This window comes from Macaca fascicularis, chromosome 10 (genome assembly GCF_037993035.2).
Source record: "Macaca fascicularis isolate 582-1 chromosome 10, T2T-MFA8v1.1".
Classification (NCBI taxonomy): Eukaryota; Metazoa; Chordata; class Mammalia; order Primates; family Cercopithecidae; genus Macaca; species Macaca fascicularis.
The window spans coordinates 88392214-88404927 of NC_088384.1; the positions used below are offsets into that span (position 1 = coordinate 88392214).

At 45.0% G+C, this 12714-nt stretch overlaps 1 protein-coding gene across 3 annotated transcripts in view; it reads left to right on the forward strand.

Moving 5' to 3' along the window:
• The window catches only part of KIF3B (kinesin family member 3B), a 58101-nt gene that overhangs the window by 32310 nt on the left and 13077 nt on the right, over positions 1-12714 (forward strand). For all 3 annotated transcript variants that reach the window (XM_045362733.2, XM_065522979.1, XM_045362732.2), the window contains 4 exons: positions 185-1652; positions 6299-6400; positions 6610-6732; positions 6838-6956. In XM_045362733.2, the coding sequence (XP_045218668.1) occupies positions 249-1652; positions 6299-6400; positions 6610-6732; positions 6838-6956 (1748 nt within the window). In that variant the 5' untranslated portion in view covers positions 185-248. The remainder of the gene's footprint in view (positions 1-184; positions 1653-6298; positions 6401-6609; positions 6733-6837; positions 6957-12714) is intronic.

Sequence of the window (12714 nt, forward strand, 5' to 3'; positions counted from 1 at the left end):
CTGCAGGTTTTCATTTTTACCACTGAAGCTGGTTAAGATCCTGTGAGGAAATACACAGTGTAGTAAAGTTATCAAATATGGCTGTCAGGTTAGCGAGATGAAGACTATTTAGGTGTGTCAGCTTCTGTCAGGCAGCCCCCAGTGACAACAGTACTGTGTTTACTTACTTTTGCTTTTTTTCTAGAACCTTAGCATCCTGAGACATTTTGAATTGACACCCCTCAAGATTGACTGGATCAGAGTTCATCATGTCAAAGTTGAAAAGCTCAGAGTCAGTCAGGGTGGTGGTTCGCTGTCGCCCCATGAATGGCAAGGAAAAGGCTGCTTCGTATGACAAAGTGGTGGATGTGGATGTTAAACTGGGGCAGGTATCTGTGAAGAACCCCAAAGGGACAGCCCATGAAATGCCCAAGACCTTCACCTTTGATGCCGTCTATGACTGGAATGCCAAGCAGTTTGAACTGTACGATGAGACGTTCCGACCACTTGTTGACTCGGTCCTGCAAGGTTTCAATGGAACCATTTTTGCCTATGGACAAACTGGGACAGGAAAAACCTACACAATGGAAGGAATCCGTGGTGACCCTGAAAAAAGAGGAGTCATTCCCAACTCATTTGACCACATCTTCACCCACATCTCTCGATCCCAGAATCAACAGTACCTGGTCAGGGCTTCTTACTTAGAGATCTACCAAGAGGAGATCCGAGATCTGCTCTCAAAGGATCAGACCAAAAGGCTTGAGCTCAAAGAGAGGCCTGACACAGGAGTGTATGTGAAAGACCTGTCTTCCTTTGTCACCAAGAGTGTGAAGGAGATAGAGCACGTGATGAATGTGGGGAACCAGAACCGTTCTGTCGGTGCTACCAACATGAACGAGCACAGCTCGCGTTCTCATGCAATTTTCGTTATCACTATCGAGTGCAGCGAGGTGGGCCTCGATGGTGAAAACCACATCCGTGTAGGGAAATTGAACCTTGTAGATCTTGCTGGCAGCGAACGGCAAGCCAAGACTGGCGCCCAAGGGGAGAGATTAAAAGAAGCTACCAAGATCAACCTCTCCCTGTCCGCTTTGGGTAATGTCATCTCTGCTCTGGTGGATGGCAAAAGCACTCACATTCCGTATCGGGACTCAAAGCTTACCAGGCTCCTCCAAGATTCCCTTGGTGGCAATGCTAAGACTGTGATGGTGGCCAATGTGGGGCCTGCTTCTTATAACGTCGAAGAGACTCTGACCACTCTGCGATATGCCAACCGTGCCAAAAACATTAAGAACAAACCAAGGGTCAATGAGGACCCCAAGGATGCCCTCCTTCGAGAATTCCAGGAAGAGATCGCTCGGCTCAAGGCCCAGCTGGAAAAACGGTCCATTGGCAGGAGGAAGAGGCGAGAGAAGCGGAGGGAAGGTGGTGGCAGTGGTGGGGGTGGGGAAGAGGAGGAGGAGGAGGGAGAAGAGGGTGAGGAGGAAGGGGATGATAAGGATGATTACTGGCGGGAACAGCAAGAAAAACTGGAGATTGAGAAGCGGGCCATTGTAGAGGATCACAGCTTGGTTGCAGAGGAGAAGATGAGGCTGCTGAAGGAGAAAGAGAAAAAGATGGAGGACCTGCGGCGGGAGAAGGATGCTGCCGAGATGCTGGGCGCCAAGATCAAGGTACCATACCTATACCCCTCCTTAGGCCCTTGCCGCATCAGTGCTTTTGCTTTCATCAAACAACAACAAAAAACGTAACCATATGAGGGATGATGTCTCTCTCAGTTTTGGATTTCCAACAGCCCATGATACCCAGTACTCCATAAACCTTTGTTTAATCGACGTGAATATGATTTTTTCACATTTACAAAAATGAAAATTGAATTCATAATGAGAATAATTATTACATATGCACGTAGTATAAAGAACAGCAATAAAAGTAACACCATGTACCCCCCACCCAGTGTAAGAAATAGAACAACATCCGTTTTTCTTTCTTTTTTTTGAGATGGAGTTTCACTCTCGTCACCCAGGCTGAAGTGTGGTGGCGTGATCTCGGCTCACTGCAACCTCTGCCATCTGGGTTCAAGTGATTCTCTTGCGTCAGGCTCCCGAGTACCTGGGATTACAGGTGCCCGCCACCACGCCTGGCTAAGTTTTATATTTTTAGTAGAGATGGGGTTTCACTATGTTGGCCTGGCTGGTCTCAATCTCCTGACCTCAGGTAATCCACCTGTCTCGGCTTCCCCGGGTGCTGGGATTACAGACGTGAGCCACTGTGTCCAGCTTTTTTTTTTTCTTTTCTTTTCTTTTTTTTGAGACAGGGTCTTGCTCTATCAATCCTGGAGTGCAGTAGCCCAATCACTGCAGCCTCGACCTCCTAAGCTCAAAGGATCCTCCCACCTCAGCCTCCCGAGTAGCTAGGACTACAGGCCAGCAACTTTGCCTGGCTAAATTTTTTAAATTTTTTTGTAGAGACACGGTCTCCCTATGTTGTTCAGGCTGGTCTCAAACTCCTGGGCTCAAATGATTCTCCCACCTCGCCCTCCCAAAGTGCTGGGATTACAGGCATGAGCCACCGCACCCAGCTGATACCCATATCTTTAGTAGCGCCTTGTGTTCCCCTCCCCCACAGATAACCATCATCCTGAATTTTATGTTTATTGTTTCCCTGCTTTTCCTTATAGTTTTGTCTTGTATATGTATGTATCTCTCTCTAAAGAAAACATGGTTTCGTTTCATATACTTTTTTACTTTTATATAAATGGAATCCCACTCATGCCATTCGCTTTTATTTTTGCAACATTATGTTCATGAGATTTATCCATGTTGATGCCTGAAGCTGTGGTTCACTCATTATTACTGTTCCAAGTATTCCATGGTATTCCATTCTCCTGACGTGTGGGTTGTTTCCAGTTTCTGCTGTGAATGCTTTTGTGCTTGGCTTCAGGAGAACATGGACGTGCAAGATTGTCTTGTTTGGCACTATTAGGTCTTACGATATTTGCAGCTTCAACTTCTCTAGACAAGGACAAGTTGTTTTCTAAAGTGGTTGTGCAGATTGAAGCATCTAGCAGCAGGGTATGAGTTCTGGATGCCCCTCATCCTTACCAGCACTTGTGATGATCAGACTAGTGTTTGGATATAGTATAGCCTCTTGGTGCAGTTTCAGTATATAGTACCCTGATTACACAAGATATGGAACACTTCCATCACCCCCAAAGTGTCCTCATGCTGCTTTCTTATAGTCAGCCTCCTCTCCCAACCCCTATGTGCTAATATATTTCCCTACATCCACTCCATTTTCCACCCAATGGCTAGTTAGCATTCTGGAGTGCTGAGCTCCCATTGTTTTGAGCCTTCTTTCTGGTGGCAATTCACTATGCCTGCAGTTGTCTGGACTCTGAGCTTCCACTGGGCTTTAATGGCAGAGGACAGTGCAAAGGTAGACTTGGAAGTCTCAGGATGGGCACTGGCTAACCGCAAGCCAGATTTCCTTGGAAATGTTCAGTTCTGTTTTATTGAATTCATGCAAACTTTGATTTCTATCCTAAAATGTCTCCATGTTTACAAATTTTAAAATTAGAAGTTCTCTTTGCCGCCCCCCTACCCCCACTGTATGAAGCTGTACTTTTTTTTTTTTTTTTAATTAAATCAGTGGCTTCATAGTAGCCCTTTCACAGAGCTGGGTGCTATTTTACTTCAGAGGCAGGGTTCTTAAAACCTTGAAAGTCCCTTCTAGGACTTTTAAGACCTGATGTGAAAATGGAGTCGTATACAATACACTTAGGAGGTAACTTTGTTCCAGGGAGGGGTTCTGAGATGCCATTATGTCAGAGCCCTTCATGCCTTCTCACTGCTGCATGGTAAGTGTGACTGGCTGTGCCCATATTTTGTTTCATTTTGTTTTGTTTTGAGATAGGGTCTCACTCTGTCCCCCAGGTTGGAGTGCAGTGGCGCGATCTTGGCTCACTGCAGCCTTGACCTCCCAGGCTGAAGCAATCTTCCCACCTCAGCCTCCGAGTATCTGGGAGTACAGGCGCGCACCACCATGCCCAGGTAATTTTGTGTATTTTTTGTACAGACGAGGTCTCACTATGTTGCCCAGGCTGGTCTTGAACTCCTAGACTCAAGCAGTCCTCCCACCTTAGTCTTCCAAAGTGTCAGGATTACAGACGTGAGCCACTGCACCCGTATGTCCGGCCTGGGTATGCCCATATTTAACTTGCATACTGTCTTTTAGGATCAGATCTGTTATTCAAGGCCAGGAGCACCTAGAATCTCTAAATAACCCCTCAGAAAAAGTTGAACTCTCAGAGTCTGAGTGTGCAAGATACAGCATCAACTCAAGGTCACTGCATCTCTTAGACATTTTGACTATGGAGAATGACATTACTTCCGTCTTTCTCAATCCCTGGATGCTGTGAAATCATAAAAAAATGTTAGAGGCTGGGTGCGGTGGCTCACGCCTGTAATCCCAGCACTTTGGGAGGCCAAGGCAGGTGGATCACTTGAGGTCAGGAGTTCAAGGCCAGCCTGGCCAACATGGTGAAACCCCATCTCTACTACGAATACAAAAATTAGCTGGGCGTGGTGGCATGCACCTGTAGTTCTGGCTACTTGGGAGGCTGAGGCACAAGAATTGCTTGAACCTGGGAGGTGGAGGTTTCTGTGAGCCAAGATCATGCCAGTGCACTCTGGCCTGGGCACTCTGGCCTGGGCGACAGAGCAAGACTCCATCTCCAAAAAAAAAAAGAATGTTAGAGCAGTTAGGTATTGTTAGGTATGTATGTGGAGCTTAGCAATCTAGTCCAGCCCCTTCATTCGAGAGATGAGGAAACAGGGTCAGAGGACTCACCGAAAGAATGTCAGCAGAGCTCCAGTGAGGTTTGTAAGTTTCTTAAAGAAAAGTTGTGCAGTTTTGGAGTCCCGTACTTTTCAGTTCCAAATCATTCTCATGGCTTCAGCCCCTATCAAAATGCTGAAGGTTGCCAATCTGCGTATCTAGCCTAGCACTGTCTCCTGCCATCCAGGCCTAATAACCTTCTGCCCACTGGGATGCTCACAGCCACTCATAGCCTGCTCTTGCCTTCCTTATCTCAGGGAAGCCAGACCCCTGGGAGTTATCCTTGCCAGCTGTCCTAAAGCCTCTGGATCCTGCCTCATCAGGGTGTCTTGGACTCATCTACTCTGCCCTCCCCAACTAGGGAGGAGGCCTAGCCCAGGCCTAGACCCCTGCAATGGCTGCCTGTCCTGTCTCCCTCCATCCTGCCAGCCCTTTGCCATTCTTTCCATTGCAGGGGAGTAATGTTTCTAAAACACACATCTGAGTGTGTAGCCTCATGCTCAAAGAATATGTCAGTGGTTCCCTGAACTTCTCAGGATCAAGAAGTTTAGTCTCCTTGACAGGGATTTAGGTCAACTTCATCACTTCCTACCTTCCCTCACAAAACAAAAGCTTTTTTTTCTTAACTAATTCCTATTGTTTCACTTCAACTCTCTGTGTAGCTGGTCCTGTAGACAGAAAGCTTTCTCTGACTCCCTCTAAAAGTCTGAATTCTCTGACTGGGTGCTGTGCTCACGCCTATAATCCCAGCAGTTTGAGAGGCCAAGGCAGAGGATCGCTTGAGGCCAGGAGTTCAAGACCAGCCCAGACAACATAGCAAGACCTCATCTCTACCATCAGTCAGCCAAGTGTGGTGGTGTACACCTGTAGTCTCAGCTGCTTGGGAGGCTGAGGTGGGAGCATCACTTGAACTAAGGAGGTCAAGGCTACAGTGAGCTGTGATCGTGCCATTGCACTCCAGCTTGGGTGACAGAACTAGACCCTGTCTTTAAAAAATTTTTTTAAATCCCCACAAAGTCTGAATTCTATCCCATCAGTGTGTGTCTCCCATTAATTACTGTGTCCTTTCCTCATGATGGCGTCTGGCGCCATATGGTTAAAGCTGGCTTGCTTGTCTGTTTTCCTCAGTGGACTCTGAGCTTTGTGATTCTCATTCACATTGTATCCCCAGGACCTAACATAAAGGAGCTGCTTAGTATGTTCTAAGTGGGATTAATACTTTGTAGAAACAAGCAAAAAAAAAATTTTTTTGTTAAAGCTAAAATTCATGTGTCTGGAGAAACTGTATTTTCAGTGTTACCAAGAAGCCTCTAGTGAAGCTGCCCCAGTCCCTCACCAGCTGAGCACAGTGTATTTTTTCCCAGAGTTTGTCCTTTTTGGCTCAGTCCTGAGCTCTTTATCTTTCACGGGTGCCCCTGTGAGGAATTATGTTCTGAGGGAAACCGTTGATGAGATGGATTCTACTTTGTTTCTCACTCAGGCCATGGAGAGTAAGTTGCTTGTTGGAGGAAAAAATATAGTAGATCATACGAATGAACAGCAGAAAATCCTGGAGCAGAAACGACAGGAAATTGCAGAGCAGGTAACTTTTCATTCTTTTTCAGGGAGAATGGGTGGGGTAAGGTGTGTTTATGCTGCAGAACAAACATCTCTCATGTTCTACTGTCTTCAAAGAGAATAAGAGCAAGGTGTGTCCGCCTCATCCTAGCTGGCGACTCTGATCCTAGCTTGGGGAATTCAGCATAGACACAGTCTCTAGGGCAAACTGATGAATTTTGTCATGTTGCTCAGAAACGTCGAGAAAGAGAAATCCAGCAACAGATGGAAAGTCAAGATGAAGAGACCTTGGAACTTAAAGAGACATACAGCTCATTGCAGCAAGAGGTGGACATCAAGACCAAAAAACTCAAAAAGGTATGAAAGGAATGAGCCAGATGGAGGTGCCTTGAGACTTGGGGAAAGGGAGAACTCTACCCTTTGTACAGACACCCTCCTCACCTGCCTCTCCCCTCATTCCAGCTCTTCTCCAAGCTTCAGGCAGTGAAGGCTGAGATCCACGACCTCCAAGAAGAACACATCAAGGAGCGCCAAGAGCTAGAGCAGACTCAGAATGAGCTCACCAGGGAGCTGAAACTCAAGTAAGTGCCAGGTCTTCCACAGTGCCCCCAAGCCACTTGCTGAGTCATTGGTCTTGTTTGTTTAGTTAGAAACAGCCTTGGCTGGGCGTGGTGCCCCATGCCTGTAATCCCAGCATTTTGGGAAGGGGAGGCAGGCAGATCACCTGATGTCAGGAGTTCGAGACCAGCCTGGCCAACATGGTGAAACCCTGTCTCTATTAAGAAATAAAAAAATTAGCCGGGCATGGTGGTGCATGCCTGTAGTCACAGCTACTTGGGAGGCTGAGACAGGACAATCGCTTGAACCCGGGAAGTGGAGATTGCAGTGAGCTGTTATAGTGCAACCGCACTCCAGCCTGGGCGACAGGGTGAGACTCCGTCTCCAAAAAAAAAACAGCCCTGAGGAAAAGGGTCCTTCTCCAGCTCATCTCCTGCCACCCCATTTTCTGTTCATTCCTGAGAAAGTAACTTTCCATCCCTGGATCCCATCTGTTAACTGAATGACTTCACCAGGTGATCTCCAGGTTCCCTTCTAACCCTACCTTCTTGAAGCTTTTAAAGATTCTGGTCTTACATCTGTCTAATGATAAGAGGGAATATTTTATTAACTTGACTTTTTATTATGACAATTTTCTGAATGGTATAATGAATACCCAAGTACCCATCACCCAGATTCAAGGATTAACAAGCTTTTGCCATCTGTCTTTCACAAAAATATTTTAAAGCAAATCTTACCTCATGTTATCTTACTCCTACATACTTATATATATATATGATCACAGTGGTTTTTTTTTTTTTTTTTTGAGACAAGGTCTTGCTCTGTCACCCAGGCTGGAGTGCAGTGGCACAGTCACAGTTCATGGCAGCCTGTAACTCGTGGGCTTAAACAATCCTCCCACCTTAGCCTCCCGGATAGCTGGGACTACAGGTGTGTGCCACTATGCCCAACTAATTTTTTTAAAAAATTCATAGAGATAGGGTCTCTCTATGTTGCCTAAGCTGATCTCAAACTCCTAGGCTCAAGCAATCCTCCTGTTTCAGCCTCCCAAAGTACTGGGATTATAGGTGTGAGCCTCCACACCCAGCCCACAATACTGTTTTTAAAAAAGCTTAATTGAGACATACTTCACATACCATACAATTCACGTATTTAAAGTGTACAAATCAGGTGGGGCACGGTGGCTCCTGCCTGTAATCCCAGCATTTGGGAGGCCGAGGCGGGTAGATCACCTGAGGCCAGGAGTTCAAGACCAGCCTGGCCAACATGGTGAAACCCTGTCTGTACTAAAAATCCAAAAATCAGCCGGGTGTGGTGGTGTGCACCTGCAATCCTAGCTACTCAGGAGATTGAGGCAGGAGAATCGCTGGAACCTGGGAGGCAGAGGTTGCAGTGAGCTGAGATCACACCACTTTACTCAAGCCTGGAGACAGAGCGAGATTCTTGCCTTTAAAAAAAAAAAAAACTAAAAAAATTAAAAAATGATAAAGTGTACAAATGAGCATTTTTAAAAAAACATATATATGCATAGGGCTGTAAAACCACCACTACAATCTAATTTTAGAACATTGTTATCACTCTCCTCTAAAAGAAACTATCAATTAGTAATCACTCCTTATTACCCCCTTTCCCAACCCGAAGTAATCACTAATCTGCTTCCTGTCTCTTTGGCTTTGCCTATTCTGGCCATCTCATATAAATGGAATCACACACTGTGTGGCCTTTTGTGCCTGGCTTCTTTTGCTTAGCATGACACTTTCAAGGATCATCCATGCTGTAGCATGGATCAACAGATATCTGATAGTCCCAACATCAATTGTTCTTTATTATGACTGAATAATATTGTACTGTATGAATAGACCACATATTTATTTATTTTTCAGTTTATATACATTCAGATTATTTCCAGTCTTTGACTATTATGGATAATGCTTCTATAAGCATTCCTGTATAAGGTTTTGTATGGATGTGTGTTTTCATTTCTCTGGGATATATTCATAGGAGTGGAATTGGTGGGTCGTATGGTAACTCAGTGTTTAACTTCTTGAGAGAATGCCAAACTGTTTTCCACAGTGACTGCACTATTTTACATTTCTACCACCAATTTCTCCACCTTTTTTTTTTTTTTTCTTTGAGGCAGTCTCGTTCTGTCGCCCAAGCTGGGGTGCAGTGGTGTAATCTCAGCACACTGCAACCTCCAACTCCTTGACTCAAGCGATCCTTCCACCTCAATCTCTGGAATAGCTGGGACTATAGGGGCATGCCACCCCACCTGGCTAATTTTTATGTTTTTTGTAGAGATGGGGTTTCACCATGTTGCCCAGGCTGGTCTCAAACTCTTGGGCCCAAGCAGTCTGCCTGACTCAGCCTCCCAAAGTGCTGGGATTACAAGTATGAGCCACCATGCCCGGCTTCTCCACATCCTTGTCGATACTTATTATTGCCTGTCTTTTTTATCATAGACACCCTAATGGATGTGAAGTGGTACTTCATTATGGTTTTGATTTGTGCAATTCGCTGATGACTAATGATGTTGAGCATCCTTTCACGTGCTTGTTGGTCATTTGTATGTGTTTGGAGAAATATCTATACAAATCCTTTGCCCATTTAAAATGGGGTTGTTTTTTATTTTATTTTATTTTTTTTTGAGATAGAGTCTCGCTCTGTCGTCCAGGCTGGAGTGCAATGGTGCAAACTTGACTCGTTGCAACTTCTGCCTTCTGGGTTCAAGTGATTCTCGTGCCTCAGCCTCCCGAATAGCTGGGATTACAGGCACTCGCCACCGTGCCAAGCTGATTTTTGTACTTTTAGTAGAGATGGGGTGTCACCATGTTGCCCAGACTGGTCTTGAACTCCTGACCTCAGGTGATCCACCCACCTTGGCATCCCAAAGTGCTTAGATTACAGGCATGAGCCACCACTCCCAGCCAATAATTAAGTTTTAAGACTTTTTTTTTTTTTTTTTGAGACAGAGTCTGGGTCTGTCACCCAGGCTGGAGTGCAATGGCGTGATCTTAGCTCACTGCAGCCTCCGCTTCCCAGGTTCAAATGATTCTCCTGCCTCAGCCTCCCGAATAGCTGGGACTATAGGCGTGTGCCACCATGCCCAGCTAATTTTTGTATTTTTAGTAGAGACGGGGTTTCACCATGTTGGCCAGGCTGGTCTCGAACTCCTGACCTCAGGTGATCTACCCGCCTCAGCCTCCCAAAGTGCTGGGATTATAGGCATGAGCCACTGTACCCGGCTGAGTTTTAAGAGTTCTTTATATTAAGGCCGGGCACGGTGGCTCAATCCTGTAATCCCAGCACTTTGGGAGGCCGAGACGGGCGGATCACGAGGTCAGGAGATCGAGACCATCCTGGCTAACACGGTGAAACCCCGTCTCTACTAAAATACAAAAAAAAATTAGCCGGGCGAGGTGGCGGGCACCTGTACTCCCAGCTACTCGGGAGGCTGAGGCAGGAGAATGGCGTGAACCCAGGAGGCGGGGCTTGCAGTGAGCTGAGATCCGGCCACTGCACTCCAGCCTAGGCAACAGAGCCAGACTCCGTCTCAAAAAAAAAAAAAAAAAAAGTTCTTTATATTAATATATTATGAATACTACTCCTTCACCAGATTCATGATTTGAAGGGACTTTCTGTTTTTCTGAGTTGTTTTTAAACTTTCTTGATGGTATTACTTATAGCACAAAAGATTTCCATTGTGATATAGCCCAATTTAATTGTATTTTCTTTTGTTTATTGTACTTTTGGTATTATATCCAGATTTGCCTTTTCTGGACCTTTCATATAAGTTTATAAATGAAATAATGTTGGAATAATGTGGCCTTTTGTGACTGCTTTCTTTGTGTGTGTGTGTGTTTTGTTGTTTTTTTTTTCTGTTTTAAATGATAAGGCCTTCCTCTGTCAACCAGACTGGAGTGCAGTGGTGCCATCATAGCTCACAGCCTTGACCTCTTGGGTTCAAGTGATCTTCCTGCTTGAGCCTCCTGAGTAGCTAGGACTTCAGTTGCATGGTAGCACACCTGGCTAATTTTTAAAAATTTTTTCATGAGGATGGGTCTTGCTTTGTTGCCAAGGCTAGTATAATGTTTTCAACAGTCTTCCATGTTGCAGCATGTATTAATACTTTATTCATTTTTTATGGCCAAATAATATTCTGTTGTATAAATATACCACATTTTATTTATCCCATTCATTATTGGATGGACATTTGGATTATTTCTACTTTTGGGTGTTATGAATAATGTTGCTATGAACATTCATATTAAAGTTTTTTTGTGGACATATGTTTCATTCTCTTAGATCCTCTAAGAGGCTTATAGTTTTAGGTCTCACATTTAGGTCTGTGATCCATTTGAGTTAATTTCTGTGTATGGTGTGAGGTAGGGTTTCTTTTTTTTTTTTTTTTTTTTTTTTTTTTGAGACGGAGTCTGGCTCTGTCGCCCGGGCTGGAGTGCAGTGGCCGGATCTCAGCTCACTGCAAGCTCCGCCCCCCGGGTTTACGCCATTCTCCTGCCTCAGCCTCCCGAGTAGCTGGGACTACAGGCGCCCGCCGCCTCGCCCGGCTAGTTTTTTGTATTTTTTAGTAGAGACGGGGTTTCACCGTGTTCGCCAGGATGGTCTCGATCTCCTGACCTAGTGATCCGCCCGTCTCGGCCTCCCAAAGTGCTGGGATTACAGGCTTGAGCCACCGCACCCGGCCAATGAGGTAGGGTTTCAAGTGCAGTGTTTTGGATGCAGATATCTAGTTGTTCCAGTACCATTTGTTGAAAGGGCTCTTCTCTCCCCATTTCATTGTCTTGGCATACTTATTGAAAGTCAGGGCTGGGCGTGGTAGCTCATGCTTGTAATCCCAGTATTTGGGAGGCTGAGGTGGGCAGATCACCTGAGGTCAAGAGTTCAAGATCACCCTGGCCAATATGGTGAAACCCTGTCTCTACTAGAAATATAAAAATTAGCCAGGCGTGGTGGCGCACCCCTGTAGTCCCAGCTACTTGGGAGGCTGAGGCAGAAGAATTGCTCCAACCCGGGAGGCGGAGGTTGCAGTGAGCCGAGATCGCGCCACTGCACTCCAGCCTGGGCCACAGAGCGAGACTCTGTCTCAAAAAAAAGAAAGAATGTCAGTTGACCATAATTAAGCATTTATTTCTGGACTTTCAATACTGTTGCTTTGGTCTATATATCTATCCTCATGCTAGTACCATTCTGTCTAAATTACTGTAGCTTTGTAGTTAAGTTTTGAAATCAGTAAGTGTGAGTCCTCCAACCTTGTTCTTTTTCAAGCGTGTTTTGGCTGTTTAGGGTCCCTTGCATTTCCATATTCAGGCATACTTTGTTTTACTGCACTCTGCTTTGTTATAATTCACAGATATTACATTTTCTACAAATTGAAGGTTTGTGGAAACCCTGCATAGAGCAAGTCTGTTGGCACCATTTTTTCAACAGCATATGCTCACTTCATGTCTCTGTGTAAGCATTTATTAGCAATAAAGTATTTTTAAAGTCTGTACTTTTTTTAGACAAAATGGTATTATACATTTAATAGACTATAGTATAGTGTAAGCATAACTTTTATATGCACTGGGAAACCAAAAACTTGTGTTACTTGCTTTATTGTGATACTTACTTTATTGCAGTAGTCTGGAACCAAACCCACAATATACATGAGGTATGCCTCTACGTTTTAAAGTCAGCTTGTCAATTTCTGCAAACAAAGCCAACTGGGATTTTGATATTGATCGTATTGAATCTGTAGATCAATTTGGGCAATATTGTCAT